We start from the raw sequence: 27,436 nt of genomic DNA, 5'->3' as shown, positions 1-27,436 counted from the left end.
TCATTTTGTACCTGTCCTACTTCCTCTGCATCTGGAGGTGACTCTCTTGTCCCCACCTTCTTCTTCCCAGCATCCTCTCAGTCTGGCTCTCTCACCTCGCTCTTCCTGCCTAGCTATTGGCCAGTCAGCTCTTTATTTATTATTATTTTTTTTTTTTTTTTGGTTTTTCGAGACAGGGTTTCTCTGTGTAGCTTTGCGCCTTTCCTGGGTCTCGAGCCGTAGACCAGGCTGACCTCGAACTCACAGAGATCCGCCTGCCTCTGCCTCCCGAGTGCTGGGATTAAAGGCTTGCGCCACCACCGCCCGGCTCAGTCAGCTCTTTATTAAACCAATGAGAGTAATACATATTCACAGTGTACAAAAAGAATGATTCCACAGCAACTTCATCTCCAGCCTCCCCACAGCCTCCTCCAGAAGCTGCTTGGGTCCTCATTCTCTCCATCTTCATCTTAGCGTGCACTGTCTTTGCTCCTGTTTTAAATTGATCACATTGATAGTGTATCCCAAGAGTGTTCATAGAAGACACTCATTTCCGTTTGCTTCTGTTAGTTCCTGATTGGGTCACTGACCACTCAATCTAAAAAGCGTCTTTAATGGGGAATTATCACCAAGTTACTCATTTTTCACCAAGGGAAACCTAGCTCTCTTCTGAGGTTCTTGGACAGAGTTATTCCTCGGGGAAAGTCCTGAGTTCCCATTAAAGTGGAGCTGACAAGATCAGGTTCTGTTGGTGAGCATCGAGCCCTTGGGCTGTCGGGATTGGTCCCCCTGTATGTGATCAGCTGATAAGATCAGGTTCTGTTGGTGAGCGTCAAGCCCTTGGGCCCTTGGGCTGTCGGGATTGGTCCCCTGTATGTGACCAGCTGTCTTGCACTTTCTCATAGCAGTTGGGGTGCCTTGAGGCCTCACATAGAGCAAATGGATGTCAGCCAGCAGGCTGTCCCTGCCCCTGGCAATGCTGGGAATCCCCCCCTGGCCTTGTGTGGGGTAGACAAGTACTCTGCCACTGAGCTGTGCCCTGGCCCCCAGCCCCAGCAGACTTTTTGACCATTGCTTTTGTTTAAGCCTGGTGAACCACTCTACAGAGTTTTGTTGTGTGTCTGAAGAATAAAGGAAGGAGGGTTGTCACAGTGGACGTAGGGGGTCCTTTGTGTACAGAATGGGCCCAGACCCCACTGGTTTGCTGGCTGAGTTTCCCAACTCTCAGTCCCTTCTAGTCTTCTATATGGGGCAGAGGCCCAGGGCTAGACAAGGTAGGACCTGGACGCCAGGTCTCTCGTTGTGTCCCATTCTGCTGACGCGCTGAGATTGCAAGTGAGTCTTGGTGTTGCCCTCGCTCTTCTCAGCTTTGAGGCATCTGTGCGTAGAACTGACCAGTGTCATAGAAACAGGGTACTCGTTGCCACAGAAGAGAATATACTCTTGTCCAGTCTCAGCAGTCAGAGAGACACTTGTTTTCTGTGTCCAGCCCGAACAGCTGGCATTGGTGGGAAGTAAAAGAAATCCTGTAGGTTGTACAAGGATCATGAAATTTGGATCATGTGTTTAACGCTGTAATTTACTTTCTGTAGAGTTTGTGGTGGATTGTCGAAAATTTTTGGATTCAAATGCTCTGGGTCTAACTGTCGCAGCCCTTAGCAGCTATGACCCCCAGATGCGAGCTGCGGCCTACTATGTCCTAGCAGCCTACTACTCACACCTGGAGGGAGCTCGCTTCCGGGAACAGTCCCAAGTGAGTAGAATTGGATAGATCTGTGGAGATGCAGGTGAGGCTTTGGAGAGCTGCCTGTCACCTGGGGCAGGAGGACGGGTGTGGAGGAGGCGTGAGTGAGAGGCCCTGCTCAGCCTCGGGAGGCTGCCTTCTACCCCAGGACCCCCTGGGAAGGGTTCCCCTGCACCCTGCTTTCTTGTGGCTAGACACAGTGGTTTGCCTTCCGTTGAATGTTGGTCTAAACTCAGTGGTGAAGGCAGCTGACCTTCCACACCATCTGACCCCCAGAAGCCCACACCCCGTGGTGCTGGAGGACAGGAGCAGATTGGACTTCAGGGAGTCCAAGAGGAAGGCACACAGTATACTGCTATAGCTTCCTGTTTGTCCCCAGGCTGGAAGGAGCGGGCACTCCCTGCAAGCTGTGACCAAACAGACACCTTCTGAACATGCTCATCTTTTCCCCCCCTGTTCAGGTTCTGTACCTGTTGGATGTTGTCCGTAATGGAATTAAAGCTCCAAACCTGAGACTCCCCTTTACCGTGGCTCTTTTCATTGCCAAGGCAGCGCTACAGATCTTGAAACCAGGTACCCTCGTAGATTCTGGGGGAGGAGAAACAGATAAAGCCAAGGTTGTGGGAGTCAGTCCCACAGGTTTCTTCACTGTAGAGCACCCCCTGCCTCTAGGACTGCTGTGAGAGGTCAGGAGTCATGCACTTCAAAGCCTTGTAGATTGCCCGCACAGCATACCCCCATCTGAGTTATCAGCTGTTCTGCTGAAACTGTTCATGATCACTGATCATGCATAGCAGAGGCCATGGTGTGTGTGGTTCCAGGGACTCAGCCGGAAAGCATATGAGTCACTCTGAGGTGTAACCCAGGATGTCAGAGCACAGCTCATGGGGAACAGGGCCACCTCTAAAAGGACATGCAAGTAACAGGCCTCGATTCACCAGAAGGCCCTGGTTGGGGTTAATCAGAGAAAAACCAATAGAGGAGGGTTGGTACCAGCGGGGGCCCAGGGCTGGGTTAGTCTAGCAAGGTCATAATCTCAGCTGAGAAAACAGTCCCCACCTGACTCCCCACCTCCTCACCAGCTGAGGTCCCCAGGAGAGGCAGTGTGTCTCAGGCCCTCAGTTAGTGTGTAGTCAAGTGTGCAATCAAGTTGCTCTTCGAAGTCCGGTCTGGTTCTCATCTGTCATCGAACTTGTGTGACATGGGTTTCCTTCCCTGCCTTGGAAACTTGTGGAGGGAGCTAAATAATTATCACTTTGCTGTTAGGAGAAAATACAGCAGAGATCAGATGTTCATGGTGGTAGTCTCCCATTGTGCCCATGGTGCCTGGGTATGGCTGTCATATCAGTCCTCATGCCAAGGAAGGTCATGGGTTGGTGACCAGTGACCCCCCAGCTGGACTTTGAGAGTGCAGCAGGAAGAGGAGGTGTGTACCATCCCTGCCTTGTATTCTGGAGTCAGATGTCTGAGCCTCCCTCCTGGGCCAGCCCCTTTCTAGGAGAGACTCAAAGTAGGCAGTGTGGGCCCTGTGCTCTTGTTGGTGGCCAAGTCCAGGAATGGTTTCTAAACCAGAAGTGGTCTTGGGTTTCCAGTCATATTCTGGTTCGTAGGGACTAGTAATCAGGAGAAGGATACAGAACCTCTGCTGGGTCGGGGTTGATCCCTAGTTCATCTCCTGCCAGCCTGTGCCACGAGGCTGTGAGTGACTGTCTGCCTGTGTTCTCAGAGGAGCACATGTACTGGAAGATCAGCAAGTTCCTGCTCTCCCACGACAGCTTGAACATGGACAAACTGCCAGGCTTCTACCAGTTCTTCTACAGCTCTGACTTCCAGGTAGTGTTGCCAAGTCCTCAAGGCCCCCAGAGACTCCTGACAGGATTGCTCTGCCGCTACATCTCCTGTGTCCCCAGTAGTACCGCTTGCTCCCCAGTACCATGGCACAACCGTGCAGAGCAAGGTCACAGAAAGGAACTGTTGGTGCTGCCCCACAAAGCCAGACACACCCCTGTGTCCTGGCACTTCTCGGGCTTCCTTAAGCATCCCTCGTATATTTCCTTGCTGAGTCCCTGGACCAAGTATTGCATACCCTTCTGTAAAACTCCCACCACTTACACATGGCTCAGCGTAGAACTTGACTTGCCCTTGGATTTCTGAGCTGATAATGGAATCAAAGATGGGACGAGACTCTTAATGATGTCAGGCCAGAGCTGTTGCCCTCACCTGGAAACAGTGGTGTTTGATTGGCCACGAAAGGGCTGTAACTTACCTAACAATGCTTTCTTGTTTGTCTGGTCTAGCAAAAAACTGAACAAGAATGGGTGTTGGGAATTCTGCGGCAGGGGATTAGAGACAAGCAGTGCTATGAGCTGTGCTCCAGGAGAGGGGTGCTCCACATCATCCTGTCCTTCTTCAGCAGCCCCCTGTGTGATGAAGTGGCTCAGGTGAGCATGTTCCTCGGGTCCACTGCACAGCCGACTGGTCTCTGGGGTTCTCCCAGTTGTCTGTCCCCTGACAGGTGGTTTTCTTTGTAGCCTTCTTACCATACCCCTGGTGATAGGGAGAAAGGTCTCTGCCTCTTTAGTTTACCAAGGGAAAGGTGCTGATTACTGGTCATAGGCCTGTGGAGTTGGCCAGAAATCCAGGATGCAGATTGCACCACATGAGTGACAGGAGCCCTCTAGCTCCCAGCTTTCATGTGGTGTCTGGAGACAGAAGACCTTTGCAGAAGAATCCCAGCCCTTAGGCTGAGGCAGGAGGATTCAAGGCCAGCCTGGAATGCATAAGACAAACCATGTTCCAAATAAATAAATGTTGGCCTGTGGACAGTTACACTGTGTGTTCAGTTTTATCAGTTCATATCAGTTATATTATTCTTCTGTGATTTATTCTTCTGCTTTTGGAACAAGGTCTCCCTTTGTAGCCCTGGCTGGCCTGAAGTCTGATTTTCATGTGGCTGGCTTTGAACTTGCAGTCTCCCTCCTGCCTTTCCCGTGCTGGACTGTAGGCCTGACCAGATGTGAGGTTGACTCTTCAAAAGTTTCCACTGAATGTAGTCCCTAAGTATAAGCACTGGACACACGGTCTCTTTGGTTGTTTTGTGAGATCAGAACTTCTTGCATCCCCTCCCCTGTCACCACATACTGATGTACAAGCTCCAGAGTGCTCTCTGAGGCTGGATCCATCTTTTTTGACTGTCTGGTGTCAATATCATCTAACTAAATGACAGTTTACAGTTTTCACTAAAGCTTTAAAAGTCAAAGGCACTCTGAATTTCAATTAAAGACTTAATTCTTAATTTGCCTTTGATTTGGGGAGAATTGAGAGTTAGGACTGCCTTCCCTCACCCATCAGGAATCAGTGAGTTTGCCCTGACCCCTGACTGTGTCCGGGAGCAAGAGCTGATTCTATGTGTTCTAAATACACAGGCTGCTGAAAGAAGTAAATGGGAAAAGGCTGAGGTGCCTCGATTAATTCTTTTCTTTTTTTTTTTAGTTTTTTGAGACAGGGTTTCTCTGTGCAGCTTTGCGCCTTTCCTGGAACTCACTCTGTAGACTAGGCTGGCCTCGAACTCACAAAGATCCGCCTGCCTCTGCCTCCCAAGTGCTGGGATTAAAGGCGTGCACCACCACCGCCCGGCCTAGATTAATTCTTAGCCTGGAGAGCTTTCATTTCTGTTTTATGTAAGATGTGGGGGGTAACAGTCAGGATTAAGAAACACATTGTGATAAATGGAAGTTGAGTATGGTAACTTTACTTTTATAGTAAGAGAATTCTGAGGTGCTCAGAAGCAGTTAAGGATAGTCCTGTTGATGGTCTCCCTTCTGGGTGAATAGGACAAAATGGGCTACCAGCAGCAGCTCACGGCTGGGCTAGAAATTCTGGGGTCTATACTGTGTCCCACCTGGACTGTCATGTATCTGAGCTATGTGGTTTTCATGGTGCATGTCTGCTGTGGGTCAGTTCCATGACGGATTATCAGAAGTGAGGCTCTCTCCAAGAGCTGCTGACTGCTGGGAGTCTGTCTTCTGTCATTTGCATGCTGATACATTTTGAAATCACTCTTTTGGAGCTGGGCCTAGTGGCTAGTGCTTATAATCCCAGCCCTCAGGAGTCTGGGACCAGTGTGAGTCCCTATCTAAAACATACTAAAAGTTAAAACAGTGGGAGGGAAAAATCACTTTCAGTTGAGTAAGTTTGTCCACTAAGGAGTGACTTTTGGGACTTTACAGAATTGGATTCTGGAAATTCTGCAGAATGTTGCCCACATCACCAGATCTGCCTATGAAGTCATCCGTGACTATAGCCTTTTAACATGGATTTTACACATCCTTGAAAGCAGGTAAGTACTGTTTGCATGAGCTATGTGTTCATGATACCTCTAAGCGTTTAAGTATCAATAGACTGTGTGCAGTGGCGGCCCACTGATACTCCTGTGAGCTTGCAGCCCAGCTCCTGGTAACAGCCAAAGGACCTTTCTTCCATTAACTCCTGCCTTTCAGTGTCTCTTGTCTGCCTTGGATTGGAGCACAGCTGCGTCTGCTCTGGCAGAACCCCACTGGCCTTCCTGTCTTTATATCACACTCATCCACTGGGGTCAGCTTTCTAGAGGGCTTGACACAGTGTCCTGTCGCCTGAGCCTCTGGGTCTAAAAGGCTTGTTGAAATGCCCAGTGAAGGATGGGGCGTGGGGCAGGGAGGAGCCGGTGCTACAGTGTGGAGGACTGGACAGAAGGTGCCTGTCATTCCTCGTAGTCCCCCTCACTGTGAGTCTGTGGAAGGCTGGGGCCCCTGACACAGCCACACTGTCCGGAGGGCTCTGTCTGTGACGGCGCATCTGTGATATGCCCAGGGCCACTGGGTCTTGTAGCTAGAGATTTCCTGCCTGGCCCACAGTCAGGACAAATCTCTCTCACCTGCCAGTCCCACAGCCGCTCAGACCCGACCAAGTAAACACAGAGACTTATATTGGTTACAAACTGTATGGCCGTGGCAGGCTTCTTGCTAACTGTTCTTACAACTTAAATTAATCCATTTCCATTAATCTATACCTTGCCACGTGGCTCGTGGCTTACCGGCATCTTCACATGCTGTTTCTCATCATGGCGGCTGGCAGTGTCTCTCTGACTCAGCCTTCCACTTCCCAGCTTTATTCTCCTCCTTGTCCCGCCTAAACTTCCTGCCTAGCCATGGCCAATCAGTGTTTTATTTATTGACTAATTAGCAACACATTTGCCATACAGAACATCCCACAGCAGGGTCTTTTTGTTCTTTTTCCAAAGTAATGTCAGCTCTTTGAGAAGCTGACTCCAGTGCACATGTGCAGGCTGCAGGCCTGGGAACTCTGCATATTTCAGATCCTGTTTGTCACCACACCAGATGACTTCTTAGGGTGCCTACCGCACCTCATCCCCAAGAGGTTTGTGGCACTGTCACGTCATAAGCCTGGTGTTGCAGAAGACGCTCCTTCATTGATTTGTTTTTGCCCAAAGCTTAGATTAAATGATCTTTTACTCCTAATATAAAAACTAGGTGTTCATACCTGGGAATAAGCACTGCTGGACATTGGCATTGAAGAGATACTTTTCTAAAGGTTCTTGTGCGTGTAATCCTACCATTCAGGAGGCTGTGTCAGAGGATTTCAGGGGGTTCGAGGCCAATCTGGGCTACCATGCTAGATCTTACCTCAAAAGGACAAATAGAATAAAATCTTTCTAAAAGAAAGAAACAGCTTAAACCTTGTCTTCCAACATCAACAACTTCAAGACTTTCAGATTTTTTTAAAAAGGCATAATTGGCCAATAGCCTGTCCCGTAATAACTTCATTTATAGCTCAAGTTGCTACTGTAACTGCAATGCTGTTGTTACTGTACTTGGGGGACTTGGGACAGTGTGCTGGTTAGAAAGTGGTCTGGCGGCCTCATCCTGGCTTGATGCCGCATTTCTACATTAGGACCCTGGTTTTACTTAGCGCATGTGCTTTGTGGTGAGGGATGAACAGATTGGACCTCTGAAGGCAGGGCTGTCACAGCGTCTGGCCTACTCTGCGGTCCCCATCTTAGCTTCCCAAGTTGGCTTCCCTGCTGCCGTGTTTGCTTTCAGGTTTGTGGAAACTCGGCTGCTCTCCAACGTGATCTCCTTGCTGCACACCCTGTGGGTGACCAACCTGGGCAACAAGGCACCGGAGAAGGGCGGCCAGCCACCTTGCCAGCCTGGCTCCCACAAGTCCCAAAAGATGCTTGCATTGCACATGGTCAATGAGTTCCTGTATGTTCTCGTCGCGCTTACAAAGCACCTGAGGTGAGCCCGCCATGAGGTACTCTACTGTGCAAGTCGGGGCAGTGGTGGCTAGGGCATTTTTAGCAGGAAAAACTTATAGGTGGCACCCCCACCACACCCCCACATTGCTTGAACAAATGAGGTCCCACAGAAGAGCATGTTTTCTGTGACCTTACCTCAGCCAGGGCACCTACAAGCCTCCAGCCTCCAGAGATGCACATGGATCCTGGAGCTCATCAGTCCTGGCAGCTGATCCTTGAATCGGGTGCTGGGTTTCCTCTGGGAGTTGAATTCTCCTCAGAGTCAGTGTTGGAGAAAACATGTACTTAGATTTCTCATGTTGGGAGCTGACGTGTGTTGGTGGGAGAGAATGGGGCTCGGAATGGAGGCATTTTTTGATAAGAACAGGGCAGTTGGTTTCAGGTGTCCCAAATTAAATTAAGACTGCTGAGCAACCATACCTCTTACTTCGCGGTTGTCTGGAACATTGCTGCCCGACAGCTAGTGGTCCTTGGAATGATGGTTTAGCATCCAACCTTGTGTGTAGCAGATGACATGAAAAGACCAGAAAGCTGTCTTTCCTCCACTCAGGCTTTCCTGTGAGGTGATACTGAACAGGGCCTGCCTGAGCTGGAGAGGACTCAGCATCCTAGGGTAGAGTTCTGTGGCACTCCCATGGCCCTGACCAGCCTCCCTCTTCCTTCTTGGCTTCCCCCATTTCGCTTAGCTTTCCAAGAGATTTCTCTTCCTCAGATCCAGGTCTCTCTCGAGTGCCTCATTTTTCCTCTTCTCTGTCCTGAGTGCACACTGGTTTGGCCTTCAAAAGCAGTGTAGTTTGTGTGACCCTGACTGTCCTGAGCTGTCAGGACAGGGTCAGCTCTTGCCCAGTCTGAAACATTGACTTCCAAACAGACCCACCCTGGCCTCCGCCCAGCTGATCAACTTCTTTTGGACACTTGAGTCTGTGCTGAGCTATCGGGCCACCATCATAAAGACCTTCAAGGAGATGGGCCGATTCACTGTGAACAAGGAGACGCTTTCCACCAAAGATGTGCTGGTCCTCCTCCATAAGTGGAGCCTCATTGAAAGAGACACGAAGCTCCAAGGAGCCCTGAAAGACGTCATTGAGCAGCACCAAGTCAAGGACCTAATGAGTGAGTTCTAGACCTCCTCACTGTCCTTAGCAGCCACAGTTGAGAGCTGGTGCACACAGAGGCCGAAGTGGGGACCTGGCTTTGAACTTCAGCCCCAGTGCCTGGTGGCCTTTCTGCCCTTAGGTATGTCAGTCCCTAAGTGTGTTAGCTTTATGTCACTGTGACAAAATACCTCAGAAGATAAAAAGGGACCTGGGGTCAGATACACCTTCAGAGGTACACTGCCAGTGACCTACTTTCCAGTGTTTCCACAGCTCCCATAGCCTGTTAAGCTGTAAGTGCATAAATGCTTTAATCCCTTCGCCCACAAGATCAGGACCTTCCTGAACCATTCACTTCCACACTGCTGCATTGGGAGTAAGCCTAAAACACAAAGGCTTCGGGGATGTAGGAGATCCAAACGGTAATATGAGTGTTGAGGTGCCCGATCGCCTAAGGGAGGTACCTAAGAGTGGCTTGTTTTCACCTTGTTCTCTGCTCTGAAGTCAGAACTGATTGGGAAGGCCCGGGAGGAAGTGCAGCCTATACAGCGCTGTCACACACACATAAGGACCTGAGGGGGCTCTCCAGAACTCACGGAGCTAAACATGGCAGAGCATGTTTATAATCCCCATGCTGGGGAGATGGAGACAGGTAGATGTCTGGGGTTGGCTCAGCCAGCCAGTCCAGCCGGATGAGTAAGCCCAGGTCCACTGAGAGACCCTGTCCCAAAACACAAAGTTAAAGAGTGCTTAGTGCTCTATCAAAGGGCCGGAGTTTGTACCCCAACACCCTCATCGCATCTCACAAACACCTTTAACTCCAGCTCTAAGGGATTCAACACTGCTCACTTGCACACACACACACACACACACAAACACACACACTGTGTGGATGTGGCAACCCTAGCCTCACCTTTTCTCTCTGTCTTTAACAGAAATGCTCAAGGATAAGAACAAGCCTGTGACAGCTGCCCATGCCAAAGGCCCACGAGGCCGAAAGAAGAGGCATGGAGAGGTGGAGGAGACTGCTGAGCCTGAGCTGGAAGCGTCTAGTTTGGAGACATGCAAGGACCTCCTGAGGGCCACACTGACTCACTGGGGGCCAGTTGTGACCATCCCTGGACCCACCCAGGAGTCTGTGGACCAGGCTACCCCCAGAAGTACAACACTGGGCTCTACATATGCTGCTGTTTCCTTGGTGGTCAGCTGGGTGCTGAGGTCATTGGCTGAACACCCCCTCAGCAGGGCAGAGGCCACAAGACTCCTTGACTGGCTCAAGAGCCACATTTTGCCATACCCAGCGGTGGTGGCTGACCTTCTCAGGGACAGTGCTGTGAAGAGTGGCATCTTCAGGCTGTATGGGCGCCACTGCAGCGCCCAGGGCCTGGCGGGGCCTGCACAGGATGTGGCCTGCGAGTTCAGCTCTGTCATGCTGCAGTTGTTGGTAGCCCAGGGCCAGACAGACAGCCCTTTCCATCCAGCGGTGGAGGCCCTGTGCCTTGACTGTCTGAACGAAAAGGATGAAGCCAAACGAGGTAACGTGGGCTCTTGGTCAGAAGTAGAGAAATGTGTGGGGTGGGAGAGGGTGGGTTAGAAAGTTCTTTCACTTGGTACTCTGATTTCTAGTTGGGTCCTCACCAAGACTGGGAGTTACAGAGAGTGAATGCAAAGGGAGAGCAGGTCTTCCTCATTGGCGACAATCATGTTTATGATGACAGGCACCCCCTCAGCACCTTAGGGACACTCCATCCTACAGAGCAGAGGGTGTTTTGACCATAAGTCACCCAAGCAGAACATTGCTGTGTTGCACAATGACCACATGGATATACCCACGTGAGCACACACCCACACATGCAGTTCGTGCTTGGCATTCAGCTGGCATCCAGAGGCTTGGATGCAAGAGTGAGTGGATGAGTGACCTGCTCCGTGGCGGCTGTGAGATGGAGTGCCAGCTGTGTCCTCCATCTGGGAGAATGGAGAGGACAGCAGGCTGAGCTGTGACCTCACCTGAGAGCAGAAGGAGCAGGGTGAACCTCACCTTTTCCTAAACATGCCCTTGGAGATGATAAATGCCGAGTCAGTGATGGTGCTAGGCATGAGGCCTCTGACCTTGATGGGACTAGGAGTAGTTCTTTTTTAAGGTCGATACACAATCATCAGAAGAAAGTAAACTGAAAAATGATCAGAAAGGGTAGCACAAGAGGAAATTCATTGTTTGTCCACATGCTCACTTGTGCTTCCCCAGGTTTGGCGTAGTGGATCTGGCAGCTGTCCAAAGCCCTATGCACTGTGGGTGGGCGGTTTGTTCCCGTCTGAGCAAGTGCATATCCTAATGGCCTTGTCCAACTCTCCACAGCTCCCGCAGCATTCCTGGTGTCGCTGTACGTTAAGGACATCTGGCTGGGGGCCCAGCAGCCAGACACCTTCCTCCATCATGTCAGAATGGTCTGTGAGGCTGCAAAGGACGGGCCACATGGTGAAGTGGAGGCCATTGTTGTGATGTGCAGGAACATTGACTCCTTGACCCAGATGCTTGCCTCCCCCCCCCCCCCCCCCCCCCCCCCCCGCCGACCAGCGCCCCAGCAGGTTCCAGAAAGCTTAGGGCAAGGTTTCCAGGAGGTGTGAACTGATACATTCAACTGTTTTCCAGCAAGAAAAGTTAAGAGGCCTTAACTGACCAACACGAGGCTCGGGTGTTGACCTTACAGTCAGAGTTGAAGTGACTGGGGCACTGGCAGGCCATGAGGCCCACGGCGGGTTCGGATGGCTGCCATCACCTGAGTCCCGGAGCCCCAGCAGAGGACGCTTCCTAAGTGTGCTGGGAAGGGTTCATGGTGTGAAAGCTGAAATGTGAAACCTCGTGTCTGTGGATGCCCACGACAGATGTTTCAAGTCATCTCTGTAAGAAGTCCTAGGAGTAGCTTCTGTGTCCACGGGGCCGAGCTCCTGTCTGTGTTTGCTGTTCTATTTAAGTATGTTGTACTACACCCCTAAGGTAAATGCCTTCACCTCTACTTTGGGGGAGACAGTCTATTTTTCTAAGTTATATTTCAATGAGGATTTTGAGTTTTATAATGTTTTGATAATAAATAGCTATTTTTGCGAGTCGCTTTGTACTTTGCTTTCATTTTACAAACTTTTTATTTCAGAGACCTGCATTTTATGTCAGAATTTAACTTCCATGGTTCACTGTTAGTAGGTGTTGTCTCTGGTAGAGGTCAGTCTGAAATTGCATAGATTTTGCAGATGAAATACTCCACACTGGTCCCTTGTGTTTGAGCTGCCATTTGTGAGCTGGTGATTTAGTTTGTCGTGTGTGGTGTATGTAGTACTGAGAGTGGCTTGATTTCGACTTAAATGTTTACACTTTTATGTGCACCTGTGTGTCGTCCTGTTACACAGACAGGCTCGTGTAAGGACGGGGCCGTTTACCTTTAATGGCAGGGAGCGGCCAAAGCTCGAGGACACTGACGTGGAAAGTGCCGTTAGATTGCAGTTTATTGACACTGTCCTGTTTATGGTACCTCTGACTGGCATACAGAGGGACAGTGGCTGGAAAGACAGGATCTGGAGCGTGTCCCTATAACCGGCCTCTGAGAGGCCACCAGACCTCAGCAAGTTTCCACAGCTCGTCACAAGCTCCAGTCCTCAGCCGTCCCCTAGATTCATGGGTCGCAGTGAGTTGGTGGGGTTTGATTGCTCCTGTGAGGTGAGCTCACATGCAGTCTGATGGTACCAGCCTCCTCTGTCTTGACCCTGGATAGGAGCTGGTGAGAGGTCATGGGTCATGCTCCCTCCCTTGCCCTCTCCTGGCAGTCTGTGGCCAGTGCAGAGCAGAGACAGGAGGTAGATGCTGCCTTAGGTGGTGACAGCGATGCAGGCAGAGCAGAGCCTCACCTGAGCTCAGGAGCTCGCCAGCTCTCCGTCTGTTTAGATTCACCTCCCCCAAGCCTGGCGAGACCACGCCTGGCCCTCACCCTGTGCAGAGTGGGCCCCACGTGACCTTCCACACCTGGCATGGGGTTACACAGCCAGCCTTCTAGACCCACAGTCCGCAGCTGTGATACGAAATGGATTGCCTCTGTACTGATGTTGAGACTTGCCGGGCACGGGATGGAGGGCATCTGGAGATGGTTAAAGCGTGCCAGAAGTGGTGCTTGGCAGGCTGGCCGTGTGCAAACGCAGCACTGTTTTACACAAGGGTTTGCTCACTGTGGTTTTGGCATGGCCCCACCCCGGTCAGTACCGAGAAGCTGCGTGAAGGCTGTGGTGGAAAGGGAAAACCATCATTTAAGGATCGAGCCTACCAGCGCCTGGCTGTGCTAGCAGCTGCTACTGCCGCTTTTCTGGGCCTTGTGCTATCTCAGTTCAAGCAGGGCCGTCGGTACTACACACCTAGTTGTTCGGGGCTCTCGGAGCCACGGTCCCGTAAAGCGGCGTCTAAAATGGCTTTGAAGCTACTTGCTAGCTTGGAGAAGTCAGTATTCTGGGACCGTGCTGGGGGCTGGCTGGCTCCACTGGATTCAGGCCCTGCTTCTGACAAGCTCCTTGGGCTCTGTCTTGAAAGGCTGTGGGGAAGAGAGAGCGTGATCCAGCTGAGCTGGCCTGGGAGGGCACACACTGTTGTATCTTGGGGATCTCTCAGTGTCAGTGGAGGGCACAGGGAGGTCTGCAGGCTTCCCCAGCATCCTCACAAGAACCTGTATCAGGTGTGTTCAGGCAGAAGGAATGATGGAGGCAAAGCAAAGGTTAGTACTCTTTATCCTGGTTCATGTTTTATTTTCCTACGCATCCCAAAGCAAATGCAAGCAGCAAGCAGATTAACATAGTCAACAGAATCAGCTATGTCGGGGCAGCTTCTGCATGGTAGCCGGACTGTGAACGTGTGTGATGGTCCTCCTTGGACTGTGAATGTGTGTGATAGTCCTCCCCGGACTGTGAACGTGTGTGATGGTCCTCCCCGGACTGTGAACGTGTGTGATGGCCTCCCCGGACTGTGAACGTGTGTGATGGTCCTCCCCGGACTGTGAACATGTGTGATGGTCCTCCTTGGACTGTGAACCTGTGTGATGGTCCTCCCAGGACTGTGAATGTGTGATGGTCCTCCCCGGACTGTGAACGTGTGTGATGGTCCTCCCCGGACTGTGAACCTGTGTGATGGTCCTCCCCGGACTGTGAACGTGTGTGATGGTCCTCCCCAGACTGTGAACGTGTGTGATGGTCCTCCCCGGACTGTGAACGTGTGTGATGGTCCTCCTTGGACTGTGAACGTGTGTGATGGTCCTCCCCGGACTGTGAACCTGTGTGATGGTCCTCCCCGGACTGTGAACGTGTGTGATGGTCCTCCCCGGATTGTGAATGTGTGTGATGGTCCTCCCCGGACTGTGAACGTGTGTGATGGTCCTCCTTGGACTGTGAACCTGTGTGATGGTCCTCCCCGGACTGTGAACGTGTGTGATGGTCCTCCCCAGACTGTGAACGTGTGTGATGGTCCTCCCCGGACTGTGAACCTGTGTGATGGTCCTCCCCGGACTGTGAACCTGTGTGATGGTCCTCCCCGGACTGTGAACGTGTGTGATGGTCCTCCCCGGACTGTGAACGTGTGTGAAGGTCCTCCCTGGACTGTGAACGTGTGTGAAGGTCCTCCCTGTAGACTTGGCTGTGACCTGGTCAGGTTCTTAGAACTACATTGTAAATGGTCCATGTTGATTTGAGTGTATCAAGTTTGTCAGTTCCACAGCTGAGAAGTTCTGTCTCCAGGCTCACCACTACACCCCCTTGCTTGTTCCTGAGGTCAGCTGATGCCCTGGGAAGCCCCATCCCAAGCCTGGTTCCAGGGGCGAGGCAGAGGTGCGACTCTGCTGCTGTAACCATTGCTCAGAGCCCGTTCTACTTCCTGGTTCCCCTGTTGTCTGCGGGGAGGCCCTCCGGAGACAGAAGGGGAGGTTGAGGCTGTGACTCCATGGGCATATCCGGTGGGGCTGGGGGCTGTGTCTGTGGGCAGAGCAAACAGAGGCGAACTTCAGAGGGACTGGCTAGAGAACAGTCCGCAGCTGGGGGCCCCCCGTCCCCCATGCCTGCCCTGCGCCCCTGGGAACCAGGCCTTGAGTCCTTCCTTCTTCTGTATGTCTCCTTGCACACAGCGGCCTACACAGACCCGCGGCAGCTCCTTCATGGCCACACTGACTGTGTCTTTAACAAGGAAGCCTGTCTTCTGGGTTTCCAGGCCACGGAAGTGCGGGGGACAGTGAACATGGCTGCCTGGCATAAACCTTGACCACTGCTTCTGCCTGTGTTGGGTTTTATTCACAAAATGGGATGAAACTGCCTCGTAAGTGGCATGGGGGGAGCCGGGGCCAGGGACTAGCTAAGCTGGAGAACAATGCTCCATGTGGCTACAGTGCTCCAAAAGGAAGGCACCGGAGGGGAGCTGCTGGGACCCAAAGCCCTTCTCTCCAGGTGCCTCAGGAGCCATAGGAGCCTTTTGTTTCCTGTCTGCCCCTCCCCCATCTCTGTGGGGGATGGGGAGGGTCCTCACCCAGTGTCTTGGGGGTCTTTCTAGATTTCTAAAAAAAAGAAAATTGTGTTTATGTGGGTGTCAGAGTGAGTGTATGCCACCCAAAGAGGCCAGCAGAGGATGCCAGATCCCTGGAGTTGGATCTCAGGCAGTTGTAAACTGCCCATTGTGAGTGCTGGCCACCCAACTTGGTCCTCGGGAAGAATAGCAAGTGCTCTTAACTGCTAAGCAGTGGGCCACGAGGTGGTCTCACTGCGAACACCACAGGCTGTACTCAACAAACTTGGGGAACTGCTACTCTATGTGTAGATTGTTATTGCTGGGCCATGCTTAGCATGAATGGGTGCCGTCCCGTGGGGCGAATGCCCTGCACGACTACCATTTCACATCTGCATTCGTCCAAACGCCCGCCTCCCTGCTTACCTCATCTGCGGGGAGCCTGACCAGGACATGTAGAGCAGAATCAGGAAGAGGAGCACCACGAAAGTTGCCAGGCTCACCCAAAAGGCGATGACGATGGAATCTGCAGGAAGGAAGAGAATCAGCTGCGTCAGCCTGACAGCAGAGCCGTCCTCAGTGAGAAGTCAGGAGACCAGGCATTCCAGAGCCAGTGCCTCCGAGGCGGCCTCTTCCAGCTGTTGGCTGGGAAGGTTTCCCGAAACAGCCACAGAAAGAAAGGGAAGTGTGCGAGCGGCTTTTCCTCCGTTTAGGGTGATGTCACTTGATGGCAAACTGAATAGAATCTGGGGCTCCCCACAAGCCTTGTCCAGCTGCACTGTTGCTTGGAGAAGAATCCTGAGTAGTGACTTTGTGACTTCCTTTTCTCATTGAGTGCAGCTCGGTGTAACAAGGACTCTCGGAGCCTTGGTGACAGGCCCCAGTAGGATCAGATTCGGGGACTCCATTCTCAGAAACCCAGGAGAACTGCACAGGGCCAGTGGGTCCTGTTGGAGGTCAAGGTCCCTACCTCTGTGGAGAAGTGGACTGAGGCCAGGGACAGGGGGTGTAACTGGCTAGTGACCCTCTCTCGGGCATTGTTGTAGCCAGCACCATGGCTGGATGTGTGGCTCTGGGCAAGTGGAAACCAGGGAACATGCTTAGCCTCCTCCATCCCTGTGCAGAACCTGGCAGGTTGGGAGGGTTTGTCTCAGAGGCTCCTGACAGGTAGCTGGGGAACTGTCACACTATGGTGGGTTTGGGGTGGTTACCTATGGCTATGAGAACTACATGGTAGCCTCAGGACAAGATGTTCAAGCTGGGAGAATCTATACACCCCTCAATGCGTGACAGAAAGAGACTATTGAAGTCGTATGGTAGTTTGAATGAAAAGAGCCCCCATAGGCTCATAGGGAGTGGCACTATTAGGAGGTGTGTTCTTGTTGGAGTAGGTGTGGCCTTGTTGGAGGAAGCGTGTAACTGGGGATGGACTTTGAGGTTTCAAATGCTCAAGCAAGGCCCAGGGACTCTCCCTGCCTGCTGCCTACAGATCCAGATGTAGAACTCTCCTTCTCCAGCACCATGTCTGCCTGCATGCCACCATGCTCCCTGCCTTGACAGTAATGGACTAAACCTCTGAACCTGTAAAGAAGTCCCAATTAAATGTTTTTGTAAGAGTTGCTGTGGTCATGGTAGCAATAGAAACCCTAAGACAGTCTGTAACCCAAGAAGTACTTACTAAGCACACTGAGCCCTGCAGGGCAACCTTCTGTTAGTGTGAATTGTAATGCTCCACAGCTGTGAAAGCTAACACAAAGGGACCATGTGTCATATTATCATATCATATACAAAAGATATTTATGAATGTTATACAAAAAATGAGCAACCATCCAAAGAAGTGATTGTGGTGCGCGGGGTGTGTAAGTTGTGGAGATGGAAGTGGGCTCTGTGTAAATGGCATCCCTGTTTGTCAGGCTCTCCTCCCCCCATAGGGTACCAACGTCCTCAGATGCTCATGTCCACTATGGAAGCCCACATTGTATGTGTGTATAGCCTGCACAAGACTACCACAGCTTGAATCATCTCCAGATGACTCTGTTCCACATGACTGCATACAAACAGCTGCTGTCTTCTGAGGGGATAAGGACAAGAGAAGGGTCTGTCCACTTTTAGTACATATCCAATTTAAAAAAAAATAATTTCAGTATGTGGATATATAACGCTGGCCATATTTGAAAAGTGTCATCTCTGCTTCCTATGACTCAGACAGGTTAAAAAAATTTTTTTTTTTTTTTTTTTGTAAAAGTGCACCTTGTGTAGGGAAAAGGGGCCAGCCCCAAACCCAGAACCTAAGAAACATACCCTGACCCTGAAACCAGTGCCAAAGAAACACACTTTGTCCCTGGAATCAGAGCCAGTGAAAGAAACATGCCCTGGCCCTAAAACTAGAGCCAAAAGGCTAAAAAGGACCAGTGAAAGCAACATAGTTTGACCCTGAAATCAGAGCTATCTCTGCCCGACCAACGAAACTAACCAATCCCTGAGCAGAGAATCTCCCTGGAGAAACTCCGCCCCTAAAAAGCCCTATATAAGTCCCTCTGCCTGTTCAGTTGTACAGGGTGCTTTCCCACCCCACCCCGACAGAGACAGAGGCAGCCACTCTGCCGGACTCCTCCTTCCCAAATAAATCTCTCAAGAGTCTTGGGTGAAGATCTTCATTCTGAGACATTCCTTAGGGAGACTGAGTAGAAAAAAACTTGCTGAGACTGGGGGGGGCTGAGCAGAACAAAGTAACAACTTTTCGCTGGAGGAGAGTGCTAAATTTCTGCAGGGGTTTCCCCTTGAGCAGAGTGAAGTGGAGGAAGCAACATCTTGGGCCAGAGAGAAGAACTGGAGCTCTGCTGGGAAACCCCCTTAAGGGGGTGGGGCGGAGCAAAGCTCAGCTGTAAGGGCTCTCTCTAGGAGAGGAACAGAATTGCTATACCGTGTGGGGTGACCATCTCCCACTGCACCCCAGCTTCAGGTATCACCTGTCTTCCCCACAAGTCAGGATACCCCTCCCTCCAGGGCTGAGCTGTCCCACTGCAGCTCCAGGTACAGCCTGGCTTCCCTACAAGTCGGGATACCTCTCCCTCCAGAGCTATAACATTCACACCCTGGACCCTAACAGTTAACGTCAAAAATGGGGCTTAAGACAGGGGTGATTCAGCTGGTAAACAGCCTATGGCACAAGCAGGAAGACCTGAGGCCAGATCCCAGGCATGCATGGAAAAACCAGGTGCTCATCTGTAACCCAATCCTGGGGATTAGGGAGTGAAGACAAGTTTATCCCCAGAGATCACCGGCCAGCCAGCCAGGCCAACTGATGAGCTGATGACTTCAAGGGTTAGTGAGTGACCCTATCTCAACAGATTAGGTGCCAAGCAATTGAGGAAAGACACCCAACATTGAACTCTGGTTACACAGGTATATGTGCACTTGCACACTGTACTACACATAACACACACACGCGCATGCATGCACGCGTGCGCGCGCACACACACACACACACACACAGAGCAGAAAAGATGCTATGCTTGTAGAAGGAACACAAGCCCCTGCTTTGTAATCTATCAGCCCTTTACAGCATTTACCCTCCAGGGAGGCAAGGACAGCAGAGGCCCCCAAGCTGGCTCTTGCATCCTCTCCCTTTTCTGCCCCTAAGCTAAGAAACATTCAACAGTTTAAGGGGACCTCTGGGCTCCCGGGAAGTGGGAGATGAGGTCATAGCGGATGTCCTAAGCAGAAACATGTCAAGCCCAAAGGAAACTCCAATTCCCTAAACCCCAAAACGCAAGTCCAAATATTAAGAAATGAGCTCAACCTGACCATAGGAGGATTTCTGGCAGTTAGATAAAAGCCAGCATTCCTCTGGAACTGATGAAACTAGTTCCCATCTGCCAAAAGGAGTCATTTCCCTTTCCTCTGGCAGGAGGGACAAATGGCTGCCTGTGGTGCCTATCAGCATATCAGTGCCGTGCTGGCTCCCGGGTCCCTCAGCATCACAAGTACCTGTTGCACATTTCAAAGTCCATGCTAGGACCCTAGCCCTCCTCACCTCCTCCCCTACCCTAAACTCCCTCCAGCACATGGGCTTCTTTCCCCCAGCTACTCATTCTCCTTATGGCCCAGCTGTTCCTGCTTGTTCTCTCTCTGCTCCTGCCTCTCACTGTGTTTTCTCTGTTCTCTATTCCCTGCTCTTCTCCCCTCTTGAAGATAACCCTGGCCACATCCAGTCTGCTGGCCATTCATCTACTTATTTCTCCCTCTGCTATGGACTCTTCCAGATGCCTCTGGCTGTTCTCTCTGTCTCTCTGTCTCTCTGTCTCTCTCTCTCTCTCTCTCTCAATTTACATGAAAAACCTTCTCCTTATTGACATTATGGTTAGTTTATACAGAATCCTTTCAAAAGACCCCTGTGTCTTTCTCTGCATGCCTTGTTACATGCCCATACTCCCAGAGAGTTACAATTTGCTTCATAATCTTCCAGGTATGAGCATATGCTTTCTGAAACTTTCATTTGGGATTTTCTTCTGGATGGGTATTTCTGATTTCTGTGGACATCAATGCTCTCTTTTCCTCTTCATAAAAATGATGAAAAATTTGAGGTCCATAGGTCCTTGTAAGTTCACAGGAAGCAGCTTCAAGCACTTAGTAGACAAGAGCCTCATTTCTCTCAACCATCTGCCAGAGCCCTGGTCATTATCCCTGATACCAAGCAGGAAATGAGATGACCCCTTGCCTGGAATTCATTGCCTACGGACAAGTGAAATTTAAATTTTGTCAGACCGAAATGAGGATGAGCAGCCACTAGTCAATTCCCATGTTAAATTCCCTCTCGTTGTGTTCCTTTGAAATAGAAAGCCAAGAAAAATAGTACTTTCTTCCTCTTCTGTTGAAAGTTCATCTTGAGTGCTCACAGAGAACATTTTGTCCTAAAGGCAAGAACGGTCATCCTCCAGCATCTGAAAGATTCTCACACTCACGGGCTTGTTTTTGCAAAGAACCCCTGGCTGGGCTGGGAATGAAACCAGTTCATATATGGAGAGCCCCCAGCTTCCTCTCCCTGCCTGCCTGCCCATTCCTTTCTCTTCCATCCCTCTTTCCCTCCTCCCGCTCTCCCCTGCCCTCCCTCCCTCAGTTCCCCCCTCTCTTCTGCCCTCTTTCCTCTCCTCCATTTCCCTGTTCACACGTTCACACTATGGACTGTGAAGAATCGAACACCAACAGAGGATTCACCAGATTCTGAATGTGTGCAGCATTGCATGCTGTAGTTCCGGCTACTTGGGAACTGAGGCAGGAGGACTGCTGGAGTTCAGAAGTTCAGGACCAGCCTGGCCCACATAGCATGACCCCATTTCTAAGGCAAATTGCAGCAAGCACGGATGGACTTCACCTTACATTATAGGACTCCCTTGACTAACCTGAGTGTGTCAGTCAGCTGCACAACACCGTGACAAGATCCCTGAAGCGCACACACCATTTAAAAGGGGAATTGTAGATGTATCCAACCTTCTTATTAAATAAGAAACACAGAACCAATGCAAAGAAGAAAGCCAAGAGGTCAGAGCTAAGAGCTAAAACCTTACCCTTCCTCCTGCGGTGGTCCTACCTCTCCAAACCAGAACTACCCCTGTGTTAAAGTCTTTATATAGAGTTCCTGTCCTGCCTTCTCATTGGTTGTAAACCCAACCACATGACCGCCTCCTCACGGCCTGTCTGTATAGGCCTCCAGGTTTTCCATGATTGGTATTAAGATTAAAAGCATGTGTATCCAATAATGGCTGTATCCCTGAACACACAGAGACTTACCCAGCTCTGCCTACCAAGTGCTGGAATTACAAGCATACGCTACCACTGCCCTGCTTTCCTATGGCTTGCTAATAGCTCTGACCCCCGGGCAACTTTATTTATTAACATACAAATAACATTTTAATACAAATAAAATATCACCATAGGGAATGGTCTATTTGGTTACAATTTTAGAGACTTGAGTCTGTGGTTGCTCAGTGTGTCACTTTGGTGCTTTGGTGAGGCTGGGGGCCATGGTGCAGAGCATGTGATGAATAATACTGCTAACATCACGGCAACTGGGGAGCAAAAGGAGAGAGTCCAGGACCCCAGTGTTCTCATCAAGGACATACCGCCAATGACCTCACCTCCTCCCACTTAGAGGGTCTGTTACTTCTCAACAGCTCCTAGGGCCTTGACTGGGCCTTTAGCGTATGATCGTAGGAGTTAATTAAACCACCCCAGGGAAGGTTCTTCAGTGTATGAGCAAGAGCGAGTACACGGCAGTGTTTGTCTGACGTCACCACATTCCAGGGTTCTGGTAGGAACCGGCTTCAGTTCTTGCTGCTGTTGTTACTTGTCTCTTTGTTGGGGAATAAAAAAATAGTAAAAGCCCAGGCAGATTGCTTTCAATTTCACATTTTGACCTTTTCATTTCCTATTTATGATCTTGGTCAATCTGACATTTTCTTACATCTCTAAATCTTGTTTGTCTCCAATAGTGCCTATTATACTAAGTATTCAGATGACTGAATAAAATAAATGTCCCTGGCATAGTTTCTCGTTCAGTGCCTACAATTTCTAAGGAGAACTAAGATCCTTGTTTTTGTCAAGGGTTTTATGGCCAATGATGCAGTGTCACATTGTCCTCTGACCTCACTAATGTGGGGTCTGAATAAAGGTAGCTACGGCACAGAGTGCTAGTTATCAATCCTAGGATCTGTTCTCTACCCCTGTTTCATCTGGGTTCATGGCTACCTGGGATAAAAACTACATTTCCCAGCTTCCTTTTCAGCCAGGTTCTAGCTAGTGGAGTATGAGAAGAACTGGCCCTGGAGTCTTCCTCCAGCCACAGCTAGACTTCCTGAACCTTGCATCCTTCCTTTATTCCCTTTCTCCATTTTTCTGCCCAGCTGTGGATGGTGAAGTCATCAGCAAAGCCTAGAGCATGGAGCTGAGTGACACGTCTCAGGAAAGCTAGAGGAGTGAGTCCCACGTCGTCTAGTGCCTGAGGATTTCATGGGGCCACCTCACCACCCTACCCTGGCTGGGCCCTGTGTAGGAGTCATCAACTTGTGTTGCCCCCGTTCTCCTGTGCGTTGCCATCAGTGGTCCTTACTGTGGCTTTCTCATGGAACACACCAGAACAACAAGGACAAATCCAAATGAAAGCTACCCCAGAGAGATTTTCCCGAAGTGTATCTATTAATCAAATACAGCCCTCCTCTAACTAGTTCCCAGAAACAAGTCACTGTAGCCGAAGTTATCCTGTTCCTGCCTGGCTCCCGCGGCCCTCAGACCCAAGCAAACACACAGAGACTTACATTATTTATAAACTGTATGGCCTACGGGCCGGGCGGTGGTGGCGCACGCCTTTAATCCCAGCACTCGGGAGGCAGAGGCAGGCGGATCTCTGTGAGTTCGAGGCCAGCCTGTTCTAGCGAGATCCAGGAAAGGCGCAAAGCTACACAGAGAAACCCTGTCTCGAAAAACCAAAAAAAAAAAAACAAAAAAAAAACAAAAAAACTGTATGGCCTACGGGCTCAGGCTTCTTGCTAGCTGTTCTTATATCTTAACCCATTTCTGTTAATCTATAAGTTGCCACGTGGCTCGTGGCTTACTGGTATCTTAACATGTTGCTTCTCATCACGGTGGCTGGCAGTGTCTCCCTGCCTCAGCCTTCCACTTCCCAGAACTCTCCTCTCTGTTTGTCCAGCCTATACTTCCTGCCTGGCTACTGGCCAATCAGCGTTCTATTTATCAATCAATCATAGCAACAAATCACTCTGAAAACTTACACATCATTTCTCTCCAAAGATGTTTCAGAAAATGGGCTGTGGTTGTCTAAATCAGTTTCAAACCAAAGGGTTCCAGTAACAGAATCATTCAAGTGTCATGCCTTGCAAGGACATTTGATGAAAGTTTATTCCAAAGCAAACATTGTGACATCTTTCTTTAAATGTCACTTTCAGGATTTATGTTACGTGCATGGGACATTGAAATTTGCTGAGGACCATTTGCTGAAGACAATGAAATCATGGGGAAAGTCTGAAATTGATGTTTCTCCTGTGAGAAAAGAGTCATATGCAGCCCTTTGTTTTATGTGTCCATTGAGATCCCTATTGTTTTCGGAAGAGTTTGATTAATGGTGTGTTTCTGCTCTCCTTCCCTGAGCTCTTGGAGAAGCAGGTGAATAGACAGCATTATTGAAACTGCTAGAGCAGGGCAGCAACAGAAGTCAATTTGTACTGTGACAAATTCTTTCTAACCCATAATTAAAGGGAAGGAGATATGTGGACCATGGAGGTAGATAATAGAGCACTAAAGCCAGTTATTTTTGAGGGAGGGCCACCCATCTCACTGCCCTCTGAGAAGGAACACTAACCAGTCACTGGAGACCCATCTGATCAGAATAATTCCTTTGTCTCTGTAAGATCAGAATGTAGGATTGGTTCTCTTCTTAGCTTGGCATCCAAGAGGGGGACAGATACAAAATCATACCCTCCAACTCTGATGGGTTCTTCCAAAGCCTCTTTGCATATTCTACTGTGTTGACACATCTCCATGAAACAGTCATGAGCCGCATTGAGAACTACAAGGCTCATGTCCTTGTAAAGTGCTTGTAACAGGATCAGGCCAGATTTTGATCTGTCACTGGCATATGGCAGCCTACAGCCTTCAGCTCAGTACTGACTTCTTTCTCCTGAGGGGACGTTATCCTTTGTAATGTAGTTAGAACTGACCTCCTAAGAAACTAGGGCCCTTCAAATGCAAATTAACATTGTGTGTAGTTGTGGCGTGTGTGAAGACGTGCATATGTCATGGCACACCTGTGGAGGTCAGATAGGACTGTTGGTCTTGACTTCTATCTTATTTGATACAAGGTCTCGTTGCTCCTGGGTACACCAGGCTAGCTAACTCATGAGTACCCATGAATTTTTTCTCCTTTCTCTGCCTCCCATCCTGCTGTATGAGTTCTGGGATTACAGATCTGGGCTTCCATACCCAGTTTGTATGTGGGTTCAGGGACCCAACCTTTGGTCCTCATGCGTTTGCTATAAACACTGAGCCATCTCCTCAGCTTGCAAATTAATATATTCTTTTCCACATTTATTGATTGTGTGTGCACAGCACGGCGCGTGTGTGTGGAGGTCAGAGGGAAGCCTGTGGGAGTCAGTTCTCTCCTCCTACCACATGGGTCCCAGGAACTGAACTTAAGGCAAGGCTGAGCTCGCAGACTGTAAGATGGCCAAGAAGCCTCCCACCCAAAACAGTGCGGTGGCTTTACTGAGCAGGCAGTGACCGAGCGCGACATCTTCCACATTCAGAAAGTTCCACTGTCTGAGGGTCTCTCAGCTTTGCATCTGAACAGCGTTCTGTTTTACAAAGTCATCTGAAGGCAAACCTACTTTTTGTCCAGATCAACACGTGTCCTCGGGTTCTGATCTTGTGACAATATTTACAAGTGGGTGTGTTTTTCAGCCCTGCTGCTCTCCCTCTGATCACAACTTCCTTATTGTGAGTCACGTGTGCAAAACCCTGCCCCTGAAAGGTACGAATCTCTGCCTCGCACTAGACAGCACACAGCAAACCTCCTGCGCCCCCAGAGGGCTTCCTATGGTGTTGGGAACAAAGGAGTCCTCAGGAACATGGATGGGCACTTGCATTTGAATACTGCAAGTTGGAAATGAAACGGGAACTCCACCCGACAGGCTGTTCTAGAAGACTGTCCTCAGAGGCACTGCCTGCCTTGTGCTTACTGTCTTAAACACTAGCATTTATTTGTTTTGAGCTGAACTATAAGCAGCGTTCTCCCTTCCATATGGAAATCATTCCATCCCTTTGAGGAATTCCATTTATAGTGTGGGAAATATCTACAGAACCCAAGACCTCTTATGGAGCAGGCAGAGGCAGGTCCCCCGACAAGAGCACGGTTCCAGGGCTGTGCCTGTGTGCTCATCACCTTGGCTGACTTTTGACCTTGACTGAATAGCTGGACGGATCAGGGAAGAACGTCCACAAAGTGCCAAGTTGCTCAAGAGATGAATGAAAGCAGATGAGAAACGGATGTTAACTCATGCTTGTCCTCTGAGACTAGGAACGCTGAACAGCTGTTGGCAATTTAGCAGAGATTATGACATCCGTCTTAGAGGTGGCGGGAATACATCTCCCAGCTCTAAATATGGACAGTGAGAAAAAGTGAACTCTGCAGTTTGAAGAAACTCACCCAGCTTACTGGAGCCCCAAACAAATGCAACTTCATCAAGAAATAGACCTTCAAGAGAGAAGTGGGGGTGGGGGGCATGTAGCAGAGAGCTGGAGAGGCTTGACTCAATTCCCAGCATCGCAGGGTGAGAGGAAAAAAGGGAAGTCGGAGGGGCAACTATTTGGGGAAAGAAGGGCCGGGGGGGGAAGGAATCAGGCATGAGGAAGGGTAACAGGGGGCTGAATATGATCAAAGTCCGCAGCTGGTCACGGTAATGCACACCTGTAGTCCCAGCACTTGAGTGGCTGAGGCAGGAGGATTTCTGTGAGTTTGAGCAAAGTCTGTGCTATATAAGGAGTACCAACAGAGCCAAAGCTAAATAAGACGCCATCTCAAAGAAACAAAAATAAAAAAATTATACTACATGTATGAAACCTTTCCAACAAAATCCATTATTTTGTACAATTAATATACACTAAGAAAATGAATGGGGAAATAAAGCGTAAAAGTAAGTATGTGTGTGTGCGCGCATGTGCATTTGTCTTAAAGGAACATTCTGCTGGGTTATCGAGATAGAGGGTTAAAGGCGCTTGCTGCCAAGCTTGACAAAGGGGTTTCCGCGTTAGGGACCCATGTGGTGGAGATAGACAACTTCCCCAAGCTGTCCTCTGACCTTCCCAGATGCACCGTGGCACCCCCACCTCCTAAATGAATGCATGCGCATTTTTAAAAGGAACATTCTGCTTAGTTTATAGCAAGTTGATTCATAAACTTACTACTGAAAGTTATAGGTACAGTCTGAGTCCCAGGCCTGACTCATTTCCATCTGTGTGTGCAGTATTATTGCTGCCGGGTGAGTCTTTTGGAGTTAGAAAGTAAAGGCAAGACCAGGAACACCTCATCTGGGACCCAGCCTCTGCCTGGCTGCCTTCCCAGGTTCCGACTTACGCTTGTTGGCTTTCAACTTCTTTTCATCCACAGGAATGAGGTCTAAGTAATCCAGGTAATATTCATAGCTGGTGTACGGGACGGAGGCGTTGGTCCTGTTGGCCATGACTGTAGCTATGGAGGCCAGCGTCTGCCAGAGCCTCACATCCGGAGCTGGGCTGTGGGCCCCAGGGACGACATTGCTTAACTCATCTCTTTCAGAGTCACCCAGCTCATCTGCGGGTCTCCAGACAAGGGGCCTGCTTATCATAGCTTCGCTGGAAGGTCAGGGGGCTGTTCCCATGAACTGCCTCTGGAAAAATCTACAAAGCAGGAAAAGCCGGCTGTGAGAGTCACGGCTTCCCACTCAGCTCTAGCTTGCCTCTCCGTGGAAGGCCTGGGAAGTGGGCAAGAAATCAGATGCCAGAAGCAGGAAATGACTAGCGGAGGAGCCAGACAGAGCCGTCGTTTTTGCCTCTGATACATGAAAAGTTAACAAAACTGCAGGAAAGCCTGGCAGTGCCCTTGACACACACTGAGGCAGTTCTCGGTATTATTAAGCAACCAGCAGACCTCTGACTTGGATTCTGAAGGCAGGCCCTGTACTTGCAACCTCTTTCCTGTGCACAACCAGTAAACTAAAACGGAAAATCCCACTACCCGGCTG

General features: G+C 50.0%; 2 protein-coding genes across 2 annotated transcripts in view; one reads left to right on the top strand and one right to left on the bottom strand.

The window, feature by feature from the left end:
* Urb1 (URB1 ribosome biogenesis homolog) overlaps positions 1-12,238 on the top strand; it is a 60,957-nt gene extending 48,719 nt beyond the window's left edge. The window contains exons 31-39 of the mRNA XM_052741112.1: positions 1,572-1,732; positions 2,185-2,296; positions 3,450-3,556; positions 4,021-4,164; positions 5,953-6,062; positions 7,822-8,019; positions 8,911-9,152; positions 10,069-10,668; positions 11,490-12,238. Coding sequence (XP_052597072.1) covers positions 1,572-1,732; positions 2,185-2,296; positions 3,450-3,556; positions 4,021-4,164; positions 5,953-6,062; positions 7,822-8,019; positions 8,911-9,152; positions 10,069-10,668; positions 11,490-11,758 — 1,943 coding nt within the window. The 3' untranslated portion in view covers positions 11,759-12,238. The remainder of the gene's footprint in view (positions 1-1,571; positions 1,733-2,184; positions 2,297-3,449; positions 3,557-4,020; positions 4,165-5,952; positions 6,063-7,821; positions 8,020-8,910; positions 9,153-10,068; positions 10,669-11,489) is intronic.
* Positions 12,239-13,886: 1,648 nt separating this feature from the next.
* Mrap (melanocortin 2 receptor accessory protein) lies at positions 13,887-27,243 on the bottom strand. The gene is made up of 3 exons (XM_052741116.1): positions 26,791-27,243; positions 16,074-16,173; positions 13,887-15,127 (listed from the first exon to the last, which is right to left on the bottom strand). The coding sequence occupies exons 1-3, from the start codon at positions 27,038-27,040 to the stop codon at positions 14,902-14,904; spliced, it is 576 nt and encodes a 191-aa protein (XP_052597076.1). The 5' UTR covers positions 27,041-27,243; the 3' UTR covers positions 13,887-14,901.
* Positions 27,244-27,436: the final 193 nt, after the last annotated feature.

This window comes from Peromyscus californicus, unplaced genomic scaffold, assembly GCF_007827085.1.
Source record: "Peromyscus californicus insignis strain IS unplaced genomic scaffold, ASM782708v3 Scaffold_16__1_contigs__length_79575227, whole genome shotgun sequence".
Taxonomy (NCBI): Eukaryota; Metazoa; Chordata; class Mammalia; order Rodentia; family Cricetidae; genus Peromyscus; species Peromyscus californicus.
This window is presented reverse-complemented; position numbering and strand designations above follow the sequence as displayed.

Bases quoted from the DNA above. Each gene is read 5' to 3' on its own strand.
- Mrap (XM_052741116.1), bottom strand. From the start codon at position 27,040: ATGATAAGCAGGCCCCTTGTCTGGAGACCCGCAGATGAGCTGGGTGAC. The intron at 16,174-26,790 runs GTAAGTCGGAAC...TCCTTCCTGCAG, and splicing joins GAAGTTGAAAGCCAACAAGC to ATTCCATCGTCATCGCCTTT. The intron at 15,128-16,073 runs GTAAGCAGGGAG...CTCTGCCCACAG, and splicing joins TCAGGCTCCCCGCAGATGAG to ACACAGCCCCCAGCCCCACC.